The 27,989-nt window shown below is 43.8% G+C and overlaps 1 protein-coding gene across 1 annotated transcript; it reads left to right on the top strand.

Moving 5' to 3' along the window:
• Window positions 1-27,989, top strand: LOC143765920 (breast cancer anti-estrogen resistance protein 3 homolog). Its single transcript, XM_077253120.1, has 11 exons — window positions 1-134; window positions 7,146-7,286; window positions 8,829-8,944; window positions 10,849-11,225; window positions 11,553-11,647; window positions 11,949-12,751; window positions 15,851-15,966; window positions 19,808-19,979; window positions 20,427-20,532; window positions 24,389-24,583; window positions 26,432-27,989. The coding sequence occupies exons 3-11, from the start codon at window positions 8,837-8,839 to the stop codon at window positions 26,632-26,634; spliced, it is 2,175 nt and encodes a 724-aa protein (XP_077109235.1). The 5' UTR covers window positions 1-134; window positions 7,146-7,286; window positions 8,829-8,836; the 3' UTR covers window positions 26,635-27,989.

The raw sequence follows: 27,989 nt of genomic DNA, 5'->3' as shown, positions 1-27,989 counted from the left end.
GGTCTGGCCTCCTGCATTCCTGATGAGAAAGTCAGGAAGGCGTCCAGGAAAGGGAGGGATTGTTGTCAGCACACAGTACTGGACTGCCAGGCACTGGGCTCTGCTCGCCCATCGTCTACACAGGAGGCCATAAGGTAGGCAACGGGGAGAACAAGACTTTTTTGGGGAGGTGGGATCCAGAATATGAAGCAGAGTACATGGCATTGATCTAGGATACATTATATGTAACTGCTACTGGCTGATGTAGAACTACAAGTCCCATTGTGCCCTGTTTGCTTGCTGTAATTGCTGAGACTTGTAGTACTGAGCAGTCCGGCAGGTTATCACTTCCTAATGTGGAAAGGGCAAGCTGGTATTTTTACTTCTAAACCTTCTAGATTCCCGATTTATCTTGGTTTGGCAGGCTGCGACTTCACGCTTTATAAGAACATATATATGGCGATGCATTATGGCTCTTGTGGTTCTACAACTGATAAGACAGCAGAACTCGATGCATGTTTGCAGCTGATGTTTAATCGTATATATATATATATATATATATATATATATATAATATATATCATCATCATGGAAGGCTGAGGCTGAGCCACCTCTTAGATCTGTAGCTGCTAGCAAAAATGCCATGTTTTATCATTTTCACCCAACTGCACCATCTGATGGCATGGTGTGCACAGACACTTACAGGACTGCAACTCTCTCACTGTCACCTCATTGCACAGCGCACTGTAGCTTTAAGAGGAAACTGCTGAATTCCTCTGTGCTGCTGCCTGAGGCTAGAGAATTATTCCACAGCCTCCAGCACAGAGGATTTCAGCTCTCAGTATGTGCTGCAGAGAGGAAGGGGCAGAGGGGTACAAGGAAGCTTATCACACCAGGGACTTAGGGTACCGTCACACAGTGCCATTTTCATCGCTACGACGGCACGATTCGTGACGTTCCAGCGATATCGCTACGATATCGTAGTGTCTGACACGCTACTGCGATCCGGATCCCCGCTGAGAATCGTACGTCGTAGCAGATCGTTTGAAACTTTCTTTCGTCGTCTAGTGTCCCGCTGTGGCGGCATGATTGCATCGTATGACACATGTTGTATACGATGTGCGCACAGTAACCAACGGCTTCTACATCGCAAATACGTCATGAAATTATCGCTCCAGCGCCGTGTATTGCAACGTGTGACCGCAGTCTACGACGCTGGAGCGATACTTATACGACGCTGCAACGTCACGAATCGTGCCGTCGTAGCGATGAAAATGGCACTGTGTGACGGTACCCTTAAGGTACCGTCACATTAAGCGACGCTGCAGCGATAGCGACAACGATGCCGATCGCTGCAGCGTCGCTGTTTGATCGCTGGAGAGCTGTCACACAGACCGCTCTCCAGCGACTAACGATGCCGAGGTCCCCGGGTAACCAGGGTAAACATCGGGTTGCTAAGCGCAGGGCCGCGCTTAGTAACCCGATGTTTACCCTGGTTACCAGCGTAAAAGTAAAAAAAACAAACAGTACATACTCACCCAGCGTCCCCCAGCGTCTGCTTCCTGACACTGACTGAGCTCCGGCCCTAACAGCAGAGCGGCTTTCACTTTCACTTTAGGGCCGGCGCTCAGTCAGTGTCAGGAAGCAGACGCTGGGGGAGGTATGACGCTGGGTGAGTATGTACTGTTTGTTTTTTTTACTTTTACGCTGGTAACCAGGGTAAACATCGGGTTACTAAGCGCGGCCCTGCGCTTGGTAACCCGATGTTTACCCTGGTTACCAGTGTAAAACATCGCTGGTATCGTTGCTTTTGGTGTCAAACACAACGATACACGGCGATCGGACGACCAAATAAAGTTCTGGACTTTATTCAGCGACCAGCGACATCACAGCAGGATCCTGATCGCTGCTGCGTGTCAAACTAAACGATATCGCTAGCCAGGACGCTGCAACGTCACGGATCGCTAGCGATATCGTTTAGTGTGACGGTACCTTAAGATACACAGCCCAGCGGAGAGTATCACACCTGATAAACTTACATACAGCAGCTCAATAAACAATATCACACATGATAAGCTTAGGTACACAAATTAGCAGAAAGTATGGCACTTGATAGGCTTAGATGCAGCACAATACCAGATATAACAGGCTTAGATGCACAACTTATTACACAGTATCATACTTTGTGGGATTAGATACAGCAGCTCATCAGACTGCATCACGCATGATATTCTTAGATACAGCAGACAATATGACACTTGGGCCAAGATACACAGCTAAGCAAACAGAATCATGCATGATAGGCTTTAGACACTGCAGCTCCACAGCACAGTATCACACACGATAGGCTGAGATACATCAGCTCAGAAGATAGTATCTCAGATGATGGGCTCAGATACAGCAGCTCGGCAGACAGTTTAACTGTAACACATGATAGTGTGATACAGTGTATCTACCTGTTATTGAAATCAATAAGAATCTATAACATTTTATGTAGGGAAAGTAGACATTTTGGAATGTTCTTGAACAGCAGGGACATCAGACATGTGACTGATGTACACAATGTGATAATGTGGCCCCGAGCGGAGGTGTTCCTTTTACATCATCCGGGAAAGCTATTATTAATAGAGCAGTAAGTGTAATAAATGTAGGGGTGACAGTGGAAGGGAGGACACTAGGCACTGGGGGGATGCAGAGAGAGCAATGGTGACAGCAGTGGGGGGTACAGAGAAAGTATCAGGGACAGTATTGGAGGGAGCAGGAAGAGCACTGGGGACAGCATTGGAGGGTGCAGGGAGAGCAATAGTCACAGCAGTGGGGGGTGCAGGAAGAGCACTGGAGGCAGTATTGGGGGGGGTGCAGGGAGAGCATTGGAGACAGTATTAGAGGGTGCAGGAAGAGCACTGGGGACAGCGTTGGAGGGTGCAGGGAGAGCACTGGGGACAGCATTGGAGGGTGCAGGGAGAGCACTGGGGACAGCATTGGAGGGTGCAGGGAGAGCACTGTGGACAGTATTGGAGGGTGCAGGAAGAGCACTGGGGACATCATTGGAGGGTGCAGGGAGAGCACTGGGGACAGTGTTGGGGAGTGCAGGGAGGACACAGGTGACAGTATTGTAGGGTGCAGGGAGGACACGTGACAGTATTGTAGGGTGCAGGGAGAGCACTGGGGACAGTATTGGGAAAAGCAGGGAGAGCACCGAGGACAGTATTGGAGGGTGCAGGAAGAGCACTGGGGTCAGTATTGGAGGGTGCAGGGAGAGCACTGGGGGCATTATTGGGGGGGCGCAGGGAGACCACTGGGGGCAGTATTGGAGGGTGCAGGGAGAGCACTCAGGACAGTATTGGGGGTTGCAGGGAGAGCACTGGGAACAGTATTGGGGGGGTGCCAGGAGAGCACTGGGGGCAGTATTGGAGGGTGCAGGGAGAGCACTGGGGACAGCATTGAAGGGTGCAAGGAGAGCACTGGGGACGGTATTGGAGGGTACAGGAAGAGTACTGGGGACATCATTGGAAGGTGCAGGGAGAGCACTGGGGACAGTGTTGGGGAGTGCAGGGAGAGCACTGGGGACAGTATTGGGGGGTGCAGGGAGGACACAGGTGACAGTATTGTAGGGTGCAGGGAGAGCACTGGGAACAGTATTGGGGAAAGCAGGGAGAGCACCGAGGACAGTATTGGAGGGTGCAGGGAGAGCACTGGGGGCAGTATTGGGGGGCACAGGGCGACAACTGGGGCAGTATTGGAGGGTGCAGGGAGAGCACCGAGGACAGTATTGGAGGGTGCAGGGAGAGCACTGGGAACAGTATTGGGGGTGCAGGGAGAGCACTGGGGGCAGTATTGGAGGGTGCAGGGAGAGCACTGAGGACAGTATTGGGGGTTGCAGGGAGAGCACTGGGGACAGTATTGGAGGGTTCAGGGAGAGCACTGAGGACAGTATTGGGGGTTGCAGGGAGAGCATTGGAGACAGTATTGGGGGGTGCAAGGAGAGCATTGGAGACAGTATTGGAGGGTGCAGGGAGAGCATTGAAGACAGTATTTGAGGGTGCAGGAAGAGCACTGGGGACAGCATTTGAGGGTGCAGGGAGAGCACTGGGGACAGCATTGGAGGGTGCAGGGAGAGCACTGGGGACAGCATTGGAGGGTGCAGGGAGAGCACTGGGGACAGCATTGGAGGGTGCCAGGAGAGCACTGGGGACAGTATTGGAGGGTGCAAGGAGAGCACTAGGGACAGTGTTGGGGAGTGCAGGGAGAGCACTGGGGACAGTATTGGGGGGTGCAGGGAGGACACAGGTGACAGTATTGTAGGGTGCAGGGAGAGCACTGGGGACAGTATTGGGGAAAGCAGGGAGAGCACTGAGGACAGTATTGGAGAGTGCAGGGAGAGCACTGGGGTCAGTATTGGAGGGTGCAGGGAGAGCACTGGGGGCAGTATTGGGGGGTGCAGGAAGACCACTGGGGGCAGTATTGGAGGGTGCAGGGAGAGCACCGAGGACAGTATTGGAGGGTGCAGGGAGAGCACTGGGAACAGTATTGGGGGTTGCAGAGAGAGCACTGGGGACAGTATTGGGGGGTGCAGGGAGAGCATTGGAGACAGTATTAGGGATTGCAGAAAGAGCACTGGGGACAGTATTGGAGGGTGCAGGGAGATCACTGGGGACAGTATTGAGGGTGCAGGGAGAGCATTGGAGACAGTATTGGAGGATGCAGGGAGAGCATTGAGACAGTATTGGAGGGTGCAGGAAGAGCACTGGGGACAGCATTGGAGGGTGCAGGGAGAGCACTGAGGACAGTATTGGAGGGTGCAGGGAGAGCACTGGGAACAGTATTGGGGGTGCAGGGAGAGCACCGAGGACAGTATTGGAGAGTGCAGGGAGAGCACTGGGAACAGTATTGGGGGTGCAGGGAGAGCACTGGGGGCAGTATTGGAGGGTGCAGGGAGAGCACTGAGGACAGTATTGGGGTTTGCAGGGAGAGCACTGGGAACAGTATTGGAGGTGCCAGGAGAGCACTGGGGGCAGTATTGGAGGGTGCAGGGAGAGCACTGAGGACAGTATTGGGGGTTGCAGGGAGAGCACTGGGGACAGTATTGGAGGGTTCAGGGAGAGCACTGAGGACAGTATTGGGGGTTGCAGGGAGAGCATTGGAGACAGTATTGGAGGGTGCAGGGAGAGCATTGAAGACAGTATTGGAGGGTGCAGGGAGAGCATTGAAGACAGCATTGGAGGGTGCAGGGAGAGCACTTGGGACAGCATTGGAGGGTGCAGGGAGAGCACTGGGGACAGCATTGGAGGGTGCAAGGAGAGCACTAGGGACAGTGTTGGGGAGTGCAGGGAGAGCACTGGGGACAGTATTGGGGGGTGCAGGGAGGACACAGGTGACAGTATTGTAGGGTGCAGGGAGAGCACTGGGGACAGTATTGGGGAAAGCAGGGAGAGCACTGGGGTCAGTATTGGAGGGTGCAGGGAGAGCACTGGGGGCAGTATTGGGGGGTGCAGGAAGACCACTGGGGGCAGTATTGGAGGGTGCAGGGAGAGCACTGAGGACAGTATTGGAGGGTGCAGGGAGAGCACTGGGAACAGTATTGGGGTTGCAGAGAGAGCACTGGGGACAGTATTGGAGGGTGCAGGGAGAGCACTGGGGACAGTATTGGAGGGTGCAGGGAGAGCACTGGGGACAGTATTGGAGGGTGCAGGGAGAGCATTGGAGACAGTATTAGGGAGTGCAGAAAGAGCACTGGGGACAGTATTGGAGGGTGCAGGGAGATCACTGGGGACAGTATTGAGGGTGCAGGGAGAGCATTGGAGACAGTATTGGGGGGTGCAGGGAGAGCATTGAGACAGTATTGGAGGGTGCAGGAAGAGCACTGGGGACAGCATTGGAGGGTGCAGGGAGAGCACTGAGGACATTATTGGAGGGTGCAGGGAGAGCACTGGGGTCAGTATTGGAGGGTGCAGGGAGAGCACTGGGGACAGTATTGGAGGGTGCAGGGAGAGCACTGGGGACAGTATTGGAGGGTGCAGGGAGAGCACTGGGGTCAGTATTGGAGGGTGCAGTGAGAGCACTGGGGGCAGTATTGGGGGGTGCAGGGAGACCACTGGGGACAGTATTGGGGGGTGCAGGGAGGACACAGGTGACAGTATTGTAGGGTGCAGGGAGAGCACTGGGGACAGTATTGTAGGGTGCAGGGAGAGCACTGGGGGCAGTATTGGGGGGCGCAGGGAGGCCACTGGGGGCAGTATTGGAGGGTGCAGGGAGAGCACTGGGGACAGCATTGGAGGGTGCAGGGAGAGCACTGAGGACAGTATTGGAGGGTGCAGAGAGAGCACTGGGGTCAGTATTGGAGGGTGCAGGGAGAGCACTGAGGACAGTATTGGAGGGTGCAGGGAGAGCACTGGGGTCAGTATTGGAGGGTGCAGTGAGAGCACTGGGGGCAGTATTGGGGGGTGCAGGGAGACCACTGGGGACAGTATTGGGGGGTGCAGGGAGGACACAGGTGACAGTATTGTAGGGTGCAGGGAGAGCACTGGGGACAGTATTGGAGGGTGCAGGGAGAGCACTGGGGGCAGTATTGGGGGGCGCAGGGAGGCCACTGGGGGCAGTATTGGAGGGTGCAGGGAGAGCACCGAGGACAGTATTGGAGGGTGCAGGGAGAGCACTGGGAACAGTATTGGGGGTTGCAGGGAGAGCACTGGGGGCAGTATTGGGGGGTGCAGGGAGAGCACTGGGGGCAGTATTGGGGGGTGCAGGGAGAGCACTGGGGACAGTATTGGGGGGTGCCAGGAGAGCACTGGGGGCAGTATTGGAGGGTGCAGGGAGAGCACTGGGAACAGTATTGGGGGTTGCAGGGAGAGCACTGGGGACAGTATTGGGGGGTGCCAGGAGAGCACTGGGGGTTGCAGGGAGAGCACTGGGGACAGCATTGGAGGGCGCAGGGAGAGCACTGGGGACAGTATTGGGGGGTGCCAGGAGAGCACTGGGGGTTGCAGGGAGAGCACTGCGGTGTTATGACATGTGCTTTCTGCAGGAATGTCCTTTCCTCCCGAGATTCCTTGCTGTGTGCCCGGACTTGCCTCTTGCACCTGTGATGTCAGTGGGGTGTGATTTCCTCTCCTCATCTCTGACGGTTAATGATTAAGAGACTGACAATGGAATGTGTTTAAAACCAGTAGGAGCTGCACCCAGCGCCAACAGCCTGCACCGTGACACCCAATGTTACCACCAAGGGTCGGGGGACCGAGGCTCACAATGTAGTCACAGAACCCTTCAAAGCTGAAACTACAAGAAATATTCCGCGAACAGGGGCTGAGGTAAGAGAAGCACGTGGTGCGTGAGGGTTGTGTGCTGGGATCCTAGAGGCCAGGCCAGTCTTAAGTATCTATACACAATTTGTCAATTCTGCAACTCTCTAATATACTTTGCTTTTCAATTCCTCACCATTGTGAAGATCTGTTCTTGCAGTCAGTGAACGGGGACTTTCCGGTTTACATTCTGTGGCTAAAAATATGAGACCTGTCACCAGATCAAAACAGTCCAGTTTATTTTATCTGTTCCTATGAGTATTCTGTCCTTGTCTTTCTTTAAGTCCGCCATACGGTTCAAGACATGTGGCCTTTTAAATTTAGTGCTAACTTTATGGTCTTTTCTAAGGGGGTGTGGCTGATACGGTAATTATGCAGAGAAGCCTAAAGACACGCCCCAGAGGATCCTGTGAGCCACGCCCCCTTGAAGACCATAAAAGGTAGAACTAAATTAAAAGGCCATATCATATTCAACTGTATGGTGGATTGAAAAAAAAGAAGAAAAAAAACAATCAGGGTAGCAAAAACTGCCCACTTCATCTGGTGACAGGTCTGTGTCTCACATCTGAGCGTTTGCTAGAATTCTACCCTGCTTAGCCAATCTTTTGTATAGCCTGGACCCCAGACTGATACAATTGTAACTGGTCTTGACTGTTGCAGTGTAACAAACCCTCAGCTGTGACAAGAAGTAGGTCAAGATTGGGTTTTCAGCCTTCTAATGTACAAAAGGGTCCGACCTTCATGACCTGTTCTAATCAGAAAAATGATGGTAGCAGGAGCTGCAGTATCAGGCACCGAGACAATGTAAAAGCAATGAACAGGACCCCTCATTGTGCAGATTGGTGGGGGCTCTAGCAATCAGATCCCCACCAATTGTAAGTTTTAGGATACATCATGAGTGTTCATGTTCTAAGAAAACCCCTTCAAGTATGTAAAATATGACAGGGATTAGTTAAACCTCAGTCCTGCAGATCTGTACAGATTAGATTAGAAAACTGGAATTTCCACATTCCTACTGCTAGAGGTAGATAGAGGTAACAAGGATTTATAAGGGAAAAAGTAGAAGTCTGAAGTTAGGAGAGCAGATATTATTCTAACACAAAGGTCCAAATATTCTGGACAGTCATACTTATAAAATTATCACTGCCCGCAGTCACCACTAGAGGGAGCTTACTGCATACAGTTTCTTGAGATCAATAATAGAACATGAAACTCTTTAGCTCCCTCTTGTGGTGGCAGTTAAAATTCCATGATAATACCATGGCTATACAAGGTATTTGGAGCTCCAGATCCGTAAAACTCGACCTCCACAATTATATTATAGAACTGAGTATTGGACGCTAATTGGCTACTTTTGTCCGTATGTGACCCTCTAACTAACTCAACTCTAGGGAAACAATTCCAATCTTATAAAAAGCCAAAGGGATGGGCTGCACAAAAACAAGGCTTGGTTTTTAAAAAAAAAAATGTGTAAGTAGCCAAATCTATTGAGTCATGCTGTGCTCAGATTAGAGAAGGAACATTTCATTTACTAAGGGTATGTTGTCTTAGAAAGAAAGATGCTGTCTTCAGCAGAAGCTTTTAAGAAAGAGCTAGAGGAGGAGCTGAAGCTCAGCAGTGAAGACCTGCGGAGTCATGCGTGGTACCACGGACCTCTCTCCAGACAGGTGAGTACATGGCGTCATCATACAATAGCTATATGGTATAACTTTGGTTGTAGATCTGATATGGACATTATTTGTCATCTGTATCATTTAGCACTACAAGGCAGTATTACGTAGGATCTTTCATTTTTGGCACTGTATGGCACAGTTTAGGCATCGTAGGTAGGTAGCATTAAGTTGTGGTATGGTGGTATTAAGGTGCTGTATAGTGGTACATGGCTCTATTAATTGGGAACTTTATTATTGTTATTAGCCCAAAGGGGGCACATAGTTCTCGATTCATCTTTTGTGACTTTTTTTTTACCTTGCTGTTTTTTTGTGCCAAACTCTTCAGAACAGCATGTACAAGTTGATGAATTTTGTGTAATTCAGAAATGCTCTTTTTTTTTTTACATTCTTTGCATATTTTTAGAACAAAAAGAAGCATGATGCTTTAAAATGTCTCACGTAATAACATAGCGCAAAAATAAAACTAGACAGATTTTGTACCCCGCTAGGTTACTGGATTGCAGTTACACAAAGATGTTGCAACCAACATCTTGGAAAAAAAATTGCAAATGATGAGTTCAGATAAAGAAAACCATTCCCAAAATACTAAATACAATAAAAAAAACAGACAAAACCATGTAAGGTTAACATAAAGGGAATTTGTCAGCAGGTGTTTATTATGTAATCTGAAAGCAGCATGATGTAGGGGCTGAGAGCCTGATTACAGCGATGTGTCACCTACTGGGCTGTGATTTGATGTTTCAATACAATCAGTGTTTCATCAGCAGGAGATTATCACTGCAGGACTAGGTGTCTTGTGCCTCTTAGTCCAACCATGCACCCAGCACTGATTAGCAGTCAATAGACAGTGTAAACAAAAATCAGCCAATAAGTGGTGTGGGCGGGGTTATACACTGGGATCAATATATTATTGATATAATATTCCAAGCTCTGCTAGATCTGCAGCAGACAAAACTGTGATTCAATCACAACTGCTGCACCCAGTAAACTAAGTGATACATCACTGAAATCAGGGTCTCTGCCCTTCCATCATGGTGCTGTCAGATTACATAACAAAACCCCACTGACAGTCCTTTTAACAAAAAAAATCATTTTTTGGCTTGTGATATTTGCTGACATTTTTTTTCTACAAACTATTCAAATAATTGCACGCGGCTCATTAATTTTGTGGAAAATGTAAAAAAAAAATTAAATATACTCTTTAATTATGTCTTGAACTTTTTTCATTACTTTTTAGTTATAGTAGTTTGTTAATATTCGCAAAAAAAAAAAAAAATCCAGATACATAAAACACTCCAGAAGGGGGGAACTGAAGTATATTTAGGCAAAAAATGTTTTGTTTAGTTTTTTTTTAAAGTTTCAACTGATAAATCAGCCAAAAACATCTGGAAAGTTCAAACCCCATACACTCCCTAACAGAAGTTATGTCACTTATTCATGTTATGTAAATAATAGCTTATAACCTGACGTTAAATTCATCCATTGGTTGTATAAATTATTCTTTTGGAAGCTGAAACCCTCGAAATGTGGTTTAGGTTAAGAAAATAAATTGGCATCAATGCAGACATTTTCACAGGAAAATTGTGAATGCATATTTGGATGTGAGTGGAGCATAATTAACTTTGAAGCTGGGGTAAAGGTCCCATATCCTCGTAGATCAGAGGTGTCAAACTGCATTCCTCGAGGGCCGCCAACAGGTCATGTTTTCAGGATTTCCTTGTATTGCACAGGTGATAATTTAATCACCTGCACAGAATGATTCCAGCACCTTGTGGAATGCTAAGGAAATCCTGAAAACATGACCTGTTGGCGGCCCTCGAGGAATACAGTTTGACACCTCTGTCGTAGATAGAACCTAGTAGATGGTTTCAATTTGAGATTGTTCCTTTTGCCCACAGGAGGCAGAGAGACTTCTGCAGACAGATGGAGACTTCCTAATCCGTGACTCGCTATCCTCCCCTGGAGACTATGTACTGAGTTGTGTCAGCTCCAGGCAGGTCCTCCACTTTAAGATCATCGCCGTCACCCTGCGTCCACGTCAGGGTATCTCCCGGGTTCTTTACCAGCTGGAGCAAGACCAATTCAACAACATTCCTGCTCTTGTTCGCTCCTATGTTGGCGATAAGAGGACAGTGTCTGAATCTTCAAGAGCAGTTATCAAGAACCCCCTGAACAGGACCTTGCCGATCAGTGTGCTGAGGGGGAGGCAAGAGTCCCAGAGGGCAAATAAAGAAAACAGGAGGAGCCTTCATCTGGGCGACAGCAGCTTGCTAAGGTAAAAAATATCTTTATGTGATGAAATATGGCCTTCCAACATTCTGTAGTTTTCCTGTCCTGGCCTGCAGGATCTCTGAAAATGTTCAGAAACCCCCTCAGTCACCAAAAAAGTCTTGAGACAATGAGCAAAGAGAGAGAGGAAGGGGATGCTGCTGCAGTTTCTCACTCTCTTTATGAAAGGGGTGGAGGAGAAATGGAAAGCCATATGATTGGTTCTTCTGAACACAGATTTAGCATAACACCATGAAGAACCCACCCACTCAGAAGAGAGAGGGATATGCAGGCCAAAGTCTTACAAAATATTCTATGCATCTCTATTCACCAGGAATAAAGACAGATTTGGAAGCCAACCTGGGAACCTCGATGTGCTTAAGGAAATACCCTTACAAAGTGCCCAGTCGGACAGCAACCTGCTCTCAGGTAAGGTTTGGGACAAGATGAACAATTGTGGCCTTGGTATAATAGTTGCCCTTAAGTGGGTTGTTGTAGATTAGAAAATATTAAGGAAAAAAGCATACATTTTGTTCACAGCTCCTGTGTGGTATTGTGGCTTTGACCCATCACTTAAATAGCGCTAAGGTTCAATACAAGACACAACCCATGGACAGTTGTAGAACTGTTTTTAGAAGAAAGCAGTCCTCTTAATGCTTCTGACTGGCTATAAGAACATTTTTTCTTATTCTTTGCCCTACTCTTCTCTCAAAAAATGTTTTCATTTCAGCCATTTCTGCAGAAACTTCAGGGTCTCCAGAAGAACCCTTACCCATTCCCCTCTCCCCGATGTTCCGCACGGGTAGTGACCCAGTCCTAAGAGCCAAAACCCAGCCAGTTGTTCCCTTAGACTATGACGGAAACAGTGCTTTGAGAGGATCTGACAGCCAGCTACACTCCAAGGCTCCTCCTAAACCCATAAGAGCCCCTTCTGTGCTTCTTCCTGACCCCCCTGAAGGATCAGATACGTACTGTGAATTGGTGCCCCGTGCTCCCATAACCAAAAGATATGTAGACACTTTAAAAGCAGAGGAGAAATGGAAAAATCGAGCCCGTGCCACTGAGACTACTTTTGGTTTCCTGGATGCTGAAAAGTCACCAGAGGCGATTTCCCCTGGACGGGTTGGTCTCTGCAACCTCATTACTTCAGAGGTGGACAATTCAAAAATAATCTACTCCGAGTTGGACAAATCCAAAGTGGTTCAAACTGAGAAATCAACAACACTCCTTTCAGAATCTATAGATCGTTCTAAAGTATTACATTTCAGCCCGGAAAATCTTAAAATATCCAATTTTAGAATGTCTTATTCCAAGGTGAATCAACCTATATTAGAGATTCCAGAAGAAGGGGATGAATTTGTGCGACCACAAATACAGACCACAACCTCATTTCAACCAAGAACCTTCCAGTCCATTCTACTTTCTCCAGACAATAAACCTTTGGAACCGAACGCCTTACGCAAGCTCAAGGAGATTGTCAGCCAACGAGATTGCAAAGAGAGTGCTCTTCATATCCTACGAGAAGACTGCCAGGTAGGTAGAGCCAGCTGTTAGCTGGCCAATAACTATATTCTAACCGGTGGGATGCCATCATGATGGTGGCTTCTTGCGTATTCAAAATTATGCCATATCATGGAACAAAAAACTATGCCCAATGACAAAGATATGAAGACACTTTCCAGAGGCCCATGACTGCCTTTGTAATTGGTGAAGGCCCCAGGTCTTTGAAACCTGTAAAACATTTTAAAGGGTTATTCCCACAACATGAAATCACAGCTCAGTGGCCTAATATCCTAAAATAACTTTATTAAATGGTATAAATTTCCAAAAAGTGCTCGTTAGTCCAGATATAGCCCCCTGAAAATCAGCGGCTTTTGCTTATTTGGTTGCCTGTGAATATGTCCTGTAGCTTTTTTAGGACAGGTAGCACATGCTTAGTAGATACCTGCTATGTTTCTAGCATTCTTACTGTGCTGTGAAAAATCAAACGAGATTATATAGTACAGCATGGGATCACAGCTTATTCTTTCTGTGAGGTAAAACAACTCCCTTCCGACATCAGGTGTAATAGTACACCAATGTCAGACTCCCCCTGTTTGGTGCGGGATCCAGCACTGTGCCCGCTCCTTTCTGGGCACATGACAGCTGACATATACAGCTGACGTGTTCCAACAGCCACTGGTGGAATCGCGATCCACCCGTGGCTGTTAACTAGTTAAATGCCTCTGCCGGAAATCCCGCCCATCGATGACCCTGCCACGTGTAGCGTGTCATTGATAGGTTGGCATGACAACCAGGTCTCCAGCGACCTTTATGGTTGTCATAGCCAAATTGCTATAAGAGCCGACCGGTGGTTGGCACTCATAGCAAGTGTACATTTCTGCTATATACAGGTGATCGGTTCATCTCCTACAGTACAGACCAAAAGTTTGGACACACCTCATTTAAAGATTTTTCTGTATTTTCATGACTATGAAAATTGTACATTCACACTGAAGGCATCAAAACTATGAATTAACACATGTGGAATTATAGACTTAACAAAAAAGTGTGAAACAACTGAAATTATGTCTTATATTCTAGGTTCTTCAAAGTAGCCACCTTTTGCTTTGATGACTGCTTTGCACACTCTTGGCATTCTCTTGATGAGCTTCAAGAGGTAGTCACCGAGAATGGTTTTCACTTCACAGGTGTGCCCTGTCAGGTTTAATAAGTGGGATTTATTGCCATATAAATAGGGTTGGGACCATCAGTTGTGTTGTGCAGAAGTCTGGTGGATACACTGCTGATAGTCCTACTGAATAGACTGATAGAATTTGTATTATGGCAAGAAAAAAGCAGCTAAGTAAAGAAAAACGAGTGGCCATCATTACTTTAAGAAATGAAGGTCAGTCAGTCTGAAAAATTGGGAAAACTTTGAAAATGTCCACAAGTGCAGTGGCAAAAACCATCAAGCGCTACAAAGAAACTGGCTCACATGAGGACCGCCCCAGGAAAGGAAGACCAAGAGTCACCTCTGCTTCTGAGGATAAGTTTATCCGAGTCACCAGCCTCAGAAATCGCAGGTTAACAGCAGCTCAGATTAGAGACCAGGTCAATGCCACACCGAGTTCTAGCAGCAGACACATCTCTACAACAACTGCTAAGAGGAGACTTTGTGCAGCAGGCCTCCGTGGTAAAATAGCTGCTAGGAAACCACTGCTAAGGACAGGCAACAAGCAGAAGAGACTTGTTTGGGCTAAAGAACACAAGGAATGGACATTAGTGCTTTGCTGGTGACACACTTGGGGATTTATTCAAAATTGAATGCATAGTGAACCAGCTTGGCTACCACAGCATCTTGCAGCGGCATGCTATTCCTTCCGGTTTGCGTTTAGTTGGACCATCATTTATTTTTCAACAGGACAATGACCCCAAACACACCTCCAGGCTGTGTAAGGGCTATTTGACCAAGAAGGAGAGTGATGGAGTGCTACGCCAGATGACCTGGCCTCCCCAGTCACCAGACCTGAACCCAATCGAGATGGTTTGGGGTGAGCTAGACCACAGAGTGAAGGCAAAAGGGCCAACAAGAGCTAAGCATCTCTGGGAACTCCTTCAAGATTGTTGGAAGACCATTCCCGGTGACTACCTCTTGAAGCTCATCAAGAGAATGCCAAGAGTGTGCAAAGCAGTCATCAAAGCAAAAGGTGGCTACATTGAAGAATACTGTACTGTATATGTAGCAGAGCCAATTGGACAAGTACAGCTTGAGTGGAGTATTAACCCCTTTCTAACGTTGGGCGTAATAGTACACCCATGTCAGACTCCCCGTTTGTTGTGGGCTCCGGCACTGAGCCCGCACATTTTCAGGCACATGTCAGCAGATCTTTACCACTGACATGTGCCCGCAACAGCAGCAGGTGGAATCACAATCCACCCGCGGCTGTTAACTAGATAAATGCCGCTGTCAATCTCTGACAGCGGCATTTAACTCTCACTTACCGGCAGCGCATCCTTTATCCCGCTCATCGGTGACCCCGTCACATGATCGTGGGTCACCGATGTGTCGACATGACAACCAGAGGTCTCCAACAGACCTCTATGGTTGTCATAACCAGGTTGCTATGAGCACCGCCTGGTGGTCAGCTCTCATAACAAGTGAGCATTTCTGCTACACACAGGCGATCATCGCCTGTGTGTAGCAGAGGCGATCGAAGTAGTGCAGCTTCTAGTCTCCCATGGAGTATATTAATAGGTGTATATATTAATAAAAAAAACTAATTAATAAGTATTGCCATAGCACTGTCCCCTCCTGTAAGGGGCGTAGCTGATGTGGGTTCTGCACAAGAGCCAGGGAACCTGGAGAAGGAGCAGGTGCTTGTGGGAAATGTAGTTTACACTGGTCACATGGGCAACACTGAAGGACCGCCCACTTTACACCGAGCAGAGAGACGCAGTTATGGAGAAGATGGAGCTATAAAGAAGAGTAGGAATCTAGCCAATGAGTATCTGAAATCATGGTTCATTTACTTTACTGGGGTTATTAGGCTACGGGAGTTTGACAGAAAAATACAAAAATTCTTGGATAACCCCTTACATAATAACATACAGGACGTTTAAAAGGTGGAACATGATTTTACTTTTTTGCAGGAGATTCATATCTGGGGAGTTACCAAAGAACGACAGAAGATTATGGGTGTTCAGTCAGGTTTGGAGCTAATATTACTGCCCTATGGGCAACAGCTAAGAAAGGATCTTCTGGAGAGGTCAGTATCTTACAAGACCATGACCTTATTCCTTGCCTTATTTTTACCCTTACTAAAAGAGTAAGCGTCGTTTTAATTTAATTTAATTTAATAATCCAATAGTACGCATGAAAATAAGCAACTTTTTAATATATCTTATCAGTGAAATCTGCTTCTTTCTTCCCCGCCACTGATCATTTATTTTCAAAATTCTCAATTCACGGATAAAATCTGTATTCGGTAAGGACAGACATTTCCATTACTGAGATAGAATCTTATCAGAAGCAAAAGCCATCTCCTATGTAGATGTAGCTCCCTCCTCCTCCTCCTCTCCTGTCTACATAGAAGATGGCAGATGCTACTGATAAGATTCTATGTAGACAGGAGAGGAGAAAGGAGGAGTTATAGGCAAAGCTCCCTTCTCCTCTCCTGTCTACATACAAGTTGGAAGATGCCACTAATAAGATTCTATGTAGACAGGAGAGGAGGAGGAGGGAGCTTTGCCTCTAACTCCTCCTCTCCTGTCTACATAGAATCTTATCAGTAGCATTTGCCATCTTCTATGTAGACAGGAGAGGAGGGAGCTTTGCCTCTAACTCTTTTATCCTCCTCTCCTGTCTACATAGAATCTTATCAGTAGCATCTGCCATCTTCTATGTAGACAGGAGAGGAGGAGGAGGGAGCTTTGCCTCTAACTCCTCGTTTCTCCTCCTCTCCTGTCTACATAGAATCTTATCAGTAGCATCTGCCATCTTCTATGTAGACAGGAGAGGAGGAGGGAGCTTTGCCTCTAACTCCTCCTTTCTCCTCCTCTCCTGTCTACATAGAATCTTATCAGTAGCATCTGCCATCTTCTATGTAGACTGGAGAGGAGGAGGAGGGAGCTTTGCCTCTAATGCCTTCTTTCTCCTCCTCTCCTGTCTACATAGAAGTTGGAATATTCTACTGATAAGATTCTATGTAGACAGGAGAGGAGGAGGGAGCTTTGCCTCTAACTCCTCCCTTCTCCTCTTCTCCTGTCTACATAGAATCTTATCAGTTGCAGCTGCCATTTCCTATCTCAGTAATGGGAATGTCTGTCTTCACTGAAGACAGATTTTATCTGTGAATTGAGAATTTTGAAAATAAATTATCTGTCCTGTTGGAGAAAGAAGTTGATTTCCCTGATAAGATATATTAAAAAGTTGCTAATTTTCATGTGTACCATTGATTTTTTAAATAAAAATGAAAATGATGGTTCCTCATTAAATACAGGTTGCGCAGGATTAAAAAACATGGCAGATTTCTTCTAGAAAAAAATGCCCCACTTCACTTGTCCATAGATTGTGTGTGGTATTGCAGCTCAGCATCAGTCAGTGGAGAGCAGTTTTAATACCAGACGGTACCCCTGGTCAAGTGTGATTCTGTTTTAGGAGAAAATCTGCAAATTCTTAAGGAAGTGACAATCAATAGTTTATAGATGAGGAACACTGAGGCTGATTCATCAAAGCTTTTGATCCACAAAAGTGGCGGAAACGTTTTGAAAAGTTGCAATTTTTGTGCACAACAGAGGTATACAAAAAACTGCGATTTTTGCCATTTTCTCTCCTATTTGGGTCAGTTCCACCAAAATGAGCAGAGCCAGGGAGGAACCGGCTGGGATTAGGCATGGCCATTCCTGCTCTTCTCTTCAGATTCATGAGAAGTGGCTTTGTTTTGTATATTAACTAGTGATGAGCGAATATACTCGATACTCGAGATTTCTTGAGCATGCTCAGGGGTCCTCCCGAGTATTTTTTAGTGCTCGGAGATTTAGTTTTTATTGCCGCAGCTGAATGATTTACATCTGTTAGCCAGCATAAGTACATGTGGGGATTCCCTAGCAACCAGGCAACCCCCACATGTACTTTTGCTTTCTAACAGATGTAAATCATTCAGCTGCCGCTAGAAAAACTAAATCTACGAGCACTAAAAAATACTCGGAGGACACCTGAGCGTGCTCGAGAAATCTTGAGTAACGAATATATTCACTCATCACTAATATTAACACTACTCCAGTCCCTGACTGGAATAGCATTTCTAGTGTGGTGCATGGAGGAATGCAACATTCAGAAGAGGCGCCTTACACTTTAAGTGGCATGCACCTCTATAAGCATTTGGCGCCTTCAGGGCTGGAATAGGGCGAGTGTGCTCTATGCCAGTCTCAATGAATCTGCCCCTATGTCTTTGGTGATACTTGGCAGCTCTGCACAGTGTCACAAATAACTTATCTGGAGCAGAATGTGGATTTTGTCTGCCAAGACGTCTTGTAAAACTGTTCTCAGTGTTACCTGGGTGACATAACACCCAGAAGGGAACTAAAGAAGATGTTTCCATAAGAGGTTTGGAACGCAGGTGATTCTCTAGCACACTCACTGCCTATTAATATTTATTCCATTAGTATGCATTAGTGTGACATTGCTGAGCTGCACTAATTATGCTGGTAAGGTAGTCACTGTGTACATACATTGTATTATTGATCCAGAGTTATATTGTATTATACTCCAGAGCTGCACTCACTGTTCTTCTGGTGGAGTCACTGTGTACATACATTACATTACTGATCCTGTACTGATCCTGAGTTACATCCTATATTATACCCCAGAGCTGCACTCACTATTCTGCTGGTGGAGTCACTGTGTACATATATTACATTACGTATCCTGTACTGATCCTGAGTTACATCCTGTATTATACTCCAGAGCTGCACTCACTATTCTGCTGGTGGAGTCACTGTATACATACATTACATTACTTATCCTGTACTGATCCTGAGTTACATCCTGTATTATACTCCAGAGCTGCACTCACTATTCTGCTGGTGCAGTCACTCTGTACATGGGTTATATTACATATCCTGCGTAGATCGTAAGTTACAGTTCTGAACTGAGTGCAGTTCAGGATTATAGTACAAAATATGTAACTCAGGATCAGTACAGGATAAATAATGTTATGTATGTATACAGTGACTGCACCAGCAGAATAGCGAGTGCAGCTCTGGAGTATAATACAGGATGTAACTCAGGATCAGTACAGGATAAGTAATGTAATGTATGTACACAGTGACTCCACCAGCAGAATAGTGAGTGCAGCTCTGGGGTATAATACAGGCTGTAACTCAGGATCAGTACAGGATAAGTAATGTAATGTATGTATACAGTGACTGCACCAGCAGAATAGCGAGTGCAGCTCTGGAGTATAATACAGGATGTAACTCAGGATCAGTACAGGATAAGTAATGTAATGTATGTATACAGTGACTGCACCAGCAGAATAGTGAGTGCAGCTCTGGAGTATAATACAGGATGTAACTCAGGATCAGTACAGGATAAGTAATGTAATGTATGTATACAGTGACTGCACCAGCAGAATAGTGAGTGCAGCTCTGGAGTATAATACAGGATGTAACTCAGGATCAGTACAGGATAAGTAATGTAATGTATGTACAAAGTGACTCCATCAGCAGAATAGTGAGTGCAGCTCTGGAGTATAATACTGGATGTAACTCAGGATCAGTACAGGATAAGTAATGTAATGTATGTACACAGTGACTCCCCCAGCAGAATAGTGAGTGCAGCTCTGGAGTATAATACAGGATGTAACTGAGGATCAGTACAGGATAAGTAATGTAATGTATGTACATAGTGACTCCACCAGCAGAATAGTGAGTGCAGCTCTGGAGTATAATACAGGATGTAACTCAGAATAAGCAATGTAATGTATGTACCCAGTAACTCCATGAGCGGAAAATTAATTTTTTAACAAAAGTAGTTACCTCCTTATGAAGATTCCTTCTCTCTCTCATTCATGTACATATAAAATGAACTATTGTTCCCCTGTCCAGACATCACTTGCTCTCGCTGGGTATAGCTGTGGACATACTGGGCTGCACTGGAGCTGTCGCAGAACGAGCGCACACGTTACACCGGATCATTTGCTTGGCATCTGAGCTGAAGGACTTTGCAGGGGATCTCTTTGCTTTTTCCGCTGTCATGAAGGCCTTGATGGTGCCACAGGTAAGAGAGCCCGCGGTGATGCAGAAGAAGGTAAAGGGAAACATAACTAGCTCACCTAGGCAGGATCTTCAAATGTGATGCATTTTTTTTTAAAGATTTGCAACATTTTTGGAGCAAACTCTTACTACACATGAACAGGACGTGACGTATGGTAAAGAGACTAACATTTCTAATTTAGACTAACACCAAATTTATCATGTCTTGTCAGGAATTTTGATAAATTTCACACAAATTTTTGCTGGTTGTCAGTTATTTTAAAAAGCTACATTAAAGGTAATGCTGACAAAGAACCCTCCATAGCTACGCCACTTTTGATTTGTGTTATGTATTGATAAAGTTCTAAATACTACAGCATATGAATAATGGCGACTTGTGTCATATGTAATGTGCAGTACCAAATTATTCTCCTGTTCAGATCTTTTGCTAAAGCAAAATTGTTATGTTCAGGTTTCTCGTCTAGAACAAACATGGCAGATGCTACGTCAAACGCACACAGACAGTGCCATCACCTTCCATAAGCACCTCAAACCAGCCCTTAGAGACTTGGATGAATGTGAGTAAAACACAATTATATTGTTTTTAATAAAATTAAAATGACTACTATAAGAATAGAACTACTATAATACTGCCCCCTATGTACAAGAATATAACTACTATAATACTGCCCCTATGTACAAGAATATAACTACTATAATACTGCCCCTATGTACAGGAATATAACTTCTATAATACTGCCCCCTATGTACAAGAATATAACTACTGTAATACTTCCCCTATGTACAAGAACATAACTAGTATAATACTACCCCATGTACAAGAATATAACTACTATAATACTGCCCCATGTACAAGAATGTAACTACTATAATACTGCCCCCTATGTACAAGACTATAACTACTATAATACTGCCCCCTATGTACAAGACTATAACTACTATAATACTGCCCCTATGTACAGGAATATAACTTCTATAATACTGCCTCCTATGTACAAGAATATAACTACTATAACACTGCTCCTATGTACAAGAATATAACTACTATAATACTGCCTCCTATGTACAAGAATATAACTACTGTAATACTGCCCCTATGTACAAGAATATAACTACTATAATACTGCCCTCCCATGTACATGAATATAACGTCTATAATACTGCCCTATGTACAAGAATATAATTACTATAATACTGCCCCCTAGGTACAGCAATATAACTACTATAATACTGCCCCCTATGTACAAGAATATAACTACTATAATACTGCCCCCTATGTACAAGAATATAATTACTATAATACTGCCCCCTATGTACAAGAATATCTACTATAATACTGCTCCTATGTACAAAAATATAACTACTATAATACTGCCCCCTATGTACAAGAATATCTACTATAATACTGCTCCTATGTACAAAAATATAACTACTATAATACTGCCCCCTATGTACAAGAATATAACTACTATAATACTGCCCCTATGTACAGGAATATAACTTCTATAATACTGCCCCCTATGTACAAGAATATAACTACTATAATACTGCCCCATGTACAAGAACATAACTAGTATAATACTACCCCATGTACAAGAATATAACTACTATAATACTGCCCCATGTACAAGAATGTAACTACTATAATACTGCCCCCTATGTACAAGAATATAACTACTATAATACTGCCCCTATGTACAGGAATATAACTTCTATAATACTGCCTCCTATGTACAAGAATATAACTACTATAACACTGCTCCTATGTACAAGAATATAACTACTATAATACTGCCTCCTATGTACAAGAATATAACTACTGTAATACTGCCCATATGTACAAGAATATAACGTCTATAATACTGCCCTATGTACAAGAATATAATTACTATAATACTGCCCCCTAGGTACAGCAATATAACTACAATAATACTGCCCCCTATGTACAAGAATATAATTACTATAATACTGCCCCCTATGTACAAGAATATCTACTATAATACTGCTCCTATGTACAAAAATATAACTACTATAATACTGCCCCCTATGTACAAGAATATCTACTATAATACTGCTCCTATGTACAAGAATATAACTACTATAATACTGCCCTTATGTACAAGAATATAACTACTATAATACTGCCTCCTATGTACAAGAATATAACTACTATAATACTGCCCCTATGTACAGGAATATAACTTCTATAATACTGCCCCCTATGTACAAGAATATAACTACTGTAATACTTCCCCTATGTACAAGAACATAACTAGTATAATACTACCCCATGTACAAGAATATAACTACTATAATACTGCCCCATGTACAAGAATGTAACTACTATAATACTGCCTCCTATGTACAAGAATATAACTACTGTAATACTGCCCATATGTACAAGAATATAACGTCTATAATACTGCCCTATGTACAAGAATATAATTACTATAATACTGCCCCCAGGTACAGCAATATAACTACTATAATACTGCCCCCTATGTACAAGAATATCTACTATAATACTGCTCCTATGTACAAAAATATAACTACTATAATACTGCCCCCTATGTACAAGAATATAACTACTATAATACTGCCCTTATGTACAAGAATATAACTACTATAATACTGCCTCCTATGTACAAGAATATAACTACTATAATACTGCCCTTATGTACAAGAATATAACTACTATAATACTGCCTCCTATGTACAAGTATATAACTACTATAATACTGCCCCCTATGTACAAGAATATAACTACTATAATACTGCCCTTATGTACAAGAATATAACTAATATAATACTGCCCCCATGTACAAGAATATAACTACTACTATACTGCCCCCTATGTACAAGAATGTAACTACTATAATACTGCCCCCTATGTACAAGACTATAACTACTATAATATTGCCCCCTATGTACAAAAATATAACTACTATAATACTGTTTCTATGTACAAGAATATAACTACTCTAATACTGCCCCTATGTACAAGAATGTAACTGCTATAATACTGCCCCCTATGTACAAGAATATAACTACTATAATACTGCCCCCTATGTACAAGAATATAACTACTATAATACTGCCTCCTATGTACAAGAATATAGCTACTATAATACTGCCCCCTACGTACAAGAATATAACTACTATAATACTGCCCCTATGTACAGGAATATAACTTCTATAATACTGCCCCCTATGTACAAGAATATAACTACTGTAATACTTCCCCTATGTACAAGAACATAACTAGTATAATACTACCCCATGTACAAGAATATAACTACTATAATACTGCCCCATGTACAAGAATATAATTATTATAATAGTGCCCCTATGTACAAGAACATAACTAGTATAATACTACCCCATGTACAAGAATATAACTACTATAATACTGCCTCCTATGTACAAGAATATAACTACTATAACACTGCTCCTATGTACAAGAATATAACTACTATAATACTGCCTCCTATGTACAAGAATATAACTACTGTAATACTTCCCCTATTTACAAGAACATAACTACTGTAATACTGCCCATATGTACAAGAATATAACGTCTATAATACTGCCCTATGTACAAGAATATAATTACTATAATACTGCCCCCTAGGTACAGCAATATAACTACTATAATACTGCCCCCTATGTACAAGAATATAACTACTATAATACTGCCCCGTATGTACAAGAATATAATTACTATAATACTGCCCCCTATGTACAAGAATATCTACTATAATACTGCTATGTACAAGAATATAACTACTATAATACTGCCCCCTATGTACAAGAATATAACTACTATAATACTGCCCCCTATGTACAAGAATATCTACTATAATATTGCTCCTATGTACAAGAATATAACTACTATAATACTACCGCTATGTACAAGAATATAACTACTATAATACTGCCCCCTATGTACAAGAATATAATTACTATAATACTGCCCCCTATGTACAAGAATATCTACTATAATACTGCTCCTATGTACAAGAATATAACTACTATAATACTGCCCCCTATGTACAAGAATATAATTACTATAATACTGCCCCCCTATGTACAAGAATATCTACTATAATATTGCTCCTATGTACAAGAATATAACTACTATAATACTGCCCCCTATGTACAAGAATATCTACTATAATACTGCTCCTATGTACAAGAATATAACTACTATAATACTTTCTCCTAAGTACAAGAATATAACTATTATAATGCTGTTCTCTATATAGAAAATAAGTGTAATTTTTATCAGCTGGGTTTACTACACACACTCGAGTAATCCGCCTGATACTACTAACCTGTGTTCCTATAACTAGTTTTATTGAGCAGTGTTGAGTTATAACATATTTTTTTCATACTTTGCCTCATGCCCACCAGGCCTCACAGAGCCATCATCCAACAATGTTGTAGTTCCACACATTTTGCCGGTACTTAAGGCTCTGGAAGGAGAGGATGATTGGGGAGGTGCAGTGGACGATAGCTGTGGACGTCTGCTCCGCATACTGCAAGCTGCACGATCATACGCTGCCAATGCCGAGCTCTACCAAAGCAACGCTGAGCGCAAACTCAAAGGTAGGAGGCAATAATAGGTGCTGAGGCCATTAGAGAGGTCTCAAAAAGGCAAGACTAATGGTGGATGTAAGATTAGAGAAATAACTGGGATACTTCCAGACACCACCTACCCAGTTGGACCACTGAAAGGATATACAGTGGGGAAAAAAAGTATTTAGTCAGCCACCAATTGTGCAAGTTCTCCCACTTTAAAAGATGAGAGAGGCCTGTAATTGACATCATAGGTAGACCACAACTGTGAATCAAAATGAGAAAACAAATCCAGAAAATCACCTTGTCTGATTTGGCAACATTTATTTTGAAAATTATGGTGGAAAATAAGTATTTGGTCATTAAAAAAGTTAATCTCAATATTTTGTTATATATCCGTTGTTGGCAATAAGAGAGGTCAAATGTTATCTGTAAGTCTTCACAAGGTTGGCACACACTGTTGGTGGTGTTGGCCCATTCCTCCATGCAGATCTCCTCTAGAGCAGTGATGTTTTTGGGCCTGTCGCTGGGCAACACGCTATGGGGCTGAGATCGGAGACTGGCTAGGCCACTCCAAGACCTTCATAGGCATCTTACGAAGCTACTCCTTTGTTGCCCTGGCGGTGTGCTTGGGTCATTATCATGCTGAAAGACCCATCCACGTTTCATCTTCAATGCCCTTGCTGATGGAAGGAGGTTTGCACTCAAAATCTCATGATACATGGCCCAATTCATTCTTTCATGTACACGGATCAGTCATCCTGGTCCCCTTGCAGAGAAACAGCCCCAAAGCATGATGTTGCCACCCCCATGCTTCACAGTAGGTATGGTGTTCTTTGGATGCAACTCAGCATTCTGTCTCCTTCAAACACGGCAAGTTTTGTTTCTACCTAACAGTTCTACTTTGGTTTCATCAGACAATATGACATTCTCCCAATACTCTTCTGGATAATCTAAATGCTCTCTAGCAAACGTCAGATGGGCCTGGACATGTACTGACTTATGCAGGGGGACACGTCTGGAACTGCAGGATCTGAGTCCCTGGCGGCGTAGTGTGTTACTGATGGTAGCCTTTGTTACTGTGGTCCCAGCTCTATGCAGGTCCTTCACTAGGTTCCTCCGTGTGGTTCTGGGATTTTTCCTCACCTTCATTGTGATCATTTTGACCCCACGGGGTGAGATCTTGCGTGGAGCCCCAGATTGAGGGAGATTATCAGTGGTCTTGTATGTCTTCCATTTTCTTATCATTGCTCCCACAGTTGATTTCATCACACCAAGGTGCTTGCCTATTGCAGATTCAGTCTTCCCAGCCTGGTGCAGGGCTACAGTTTTGTTTCTGGTGTCATTCAACAGCTCTTTGGTCTTCACCATAGTGAAGTTTGGAGTGTGACTGTTTGAGGTTGTGGACAGTTGTCTTTTCTACTGATAACAAGTTCAAACAGGTACCATTACTACATCTAGTGAGTGGAGGACAGAGGAGCCTCTTAAAGAAGTTACAGGTCTGTGAGAGCCAGAAATCTTGCATGTTTTTAGGTGTCCAAATACTTATTTTCTACCATAATTTGCAAAATAGATCTTGCCAAATCAGACAAGGTGATTTTCTGGAATTGTTTTCTCATTTTGACTCTCATACTTGTGGTCTACCTTTGATGTCAATTACAGGCCTCTCTCATCTTTTTAAGTGGGAGAACTTGCACAATTGGTGGCTGACTAAATAGTTTTTCCCCCACTGTAGTCAGACAGTTTGGGTAGCTTGTTTCCTTAAAAAAAAAAATCAATTGTATGAAAAACTTATATACATGGGAAAATAAGTAAATGAGGGGCAGGAGTTAAGTGGCATGATATAAGATATATTAAGGCGGTCTTATTTTCTTCCAGGGTTCATACCTCAACCAGAATTAAGAGAAGCCTTCAAGACTGAATTTTCCTTGAGGCTGTTTTGGGGAAATAAAGGCTCAATGGCTGACCAGACTGAGAGGTATAAGAAGTTTGAACAAATCTTGAATGTTCTATCCCAAAAGCTGGAGCCTGAGACTCAAAGGAGTAGGTTGGCTAGCTCTGTCTATGGAACGGCCTACTAGACTTATGACAATTTATGACTCCTAGACAGTATCAGGTCCACCACGCCTTCTTCACCAACCAACATCCGCATATTCCATGAGATCCACCATGAGAAATATAGGTATCATGCATGTACTAGACTCAAGTCCAACCAGCAATTATGGTCACCAAGTATGGTCAACACATAGGATACCAAGGTACTGGACCCATACAACCAAGGACATCACTCCACAGAATAAGATATGAAGCCACTGTGAATACTGTAAAGACAAGCAAACGTCCACTGAATGTACTGTATCTACAAAATAGTATAATCAAAATGAAACTTGCAAGCGATAGATGCTACTGCGCATGCGCCGACATTTTGCTGCAGTTACTTTTTTTTTTTAAAGATCACGATATTAACTGCACAAAGGCAGTATTTAAAATAGGAGGCAGATCACTGAAGGTACAGTGACCTGTCATTTAAGCCAGAATAAGGACGATGAGGCCAGAGCACCAAATAAAGCCCCGCCCACATGCCCCACAGCCCCGCCCACAAGCCCAGAATCTCATTAACTGATAACTTCTAACACAGATTAAACAATAACCATAAGATGGATATCTTCACCCAAGGTATCATTTTAATCAGTATAACAGCGCCAAACTGACAATGCCTGTAGTTTACTTAGAAAAATCCTGATGACAGCTTCACTTTAAGTGTATTTCGCATGGAAAACAGTCGTTTTTAACAGCAGAGAAGAGATTTAGTGTGACCGCCCCCCAAGGCTATATGCACACAACCTCTTTTTCAGGTGGATTCCACCAAGAATCTGCCTGAAGAATTGCCACAAAAGAGTTTTTACAAGCAGGAACCTACCAACAAAAGCGCCTTACTGCTTATAATTAAAAATGCATCAATAATCATGGAGAAACTCTTCAAAAACCACATGTAACCTGGGAATCTGCATCAAAGACTTGACCTACCACTCCTTTTTTAAGACGCAAAGTTTTCCAAGCCTTGTAAAGTAACAACTCGCTGCGTGAAGAGCCTCAGGAATTTCCCATTGAAAGCAATAGAATATTCAAAGATATCTGAAATAGATTTTCATGAAAATTTTGAAGCATCTTCAAAATCCATGTAAAAAAATTCTGTAGATTTTGTGTTATTTTTTGGGTACCCGCGACTGTCTGATAATCCAGAACCTACTACGCACCGATGATGCCGGATTAAAAGGACATTTTCTGTCTATCTCCATTGAGCTTCCATTCTATAAATTCACCAGATCAGCACTTTACGCCGCAGTTGTTGACACTTCTTATGACTTTTTCTACTGAAGTTTTGCCTATTGTTACAATTTGTGATAATTGTATTAAAAACGTATTTTTCCATAAA

Source organism: Ranitomeya variabilis, chromosome 4 (assembly GCF_051348905.1).
Source record: "Ranitomeya variabilis isolate aRanVar5 chromosome 4, aRanVar5.hap1, whole genome shotgun sequence".
Lineage (NCBI taxonomy): Eukaryota > Metazoa > Chordata > Amphibia > Anura > Dendrobatidae > Ranitomeya > Ranitomeya variabilis.
This window is presented reverse-complemented; position numbering and strand designations above follow the sequence as displayed.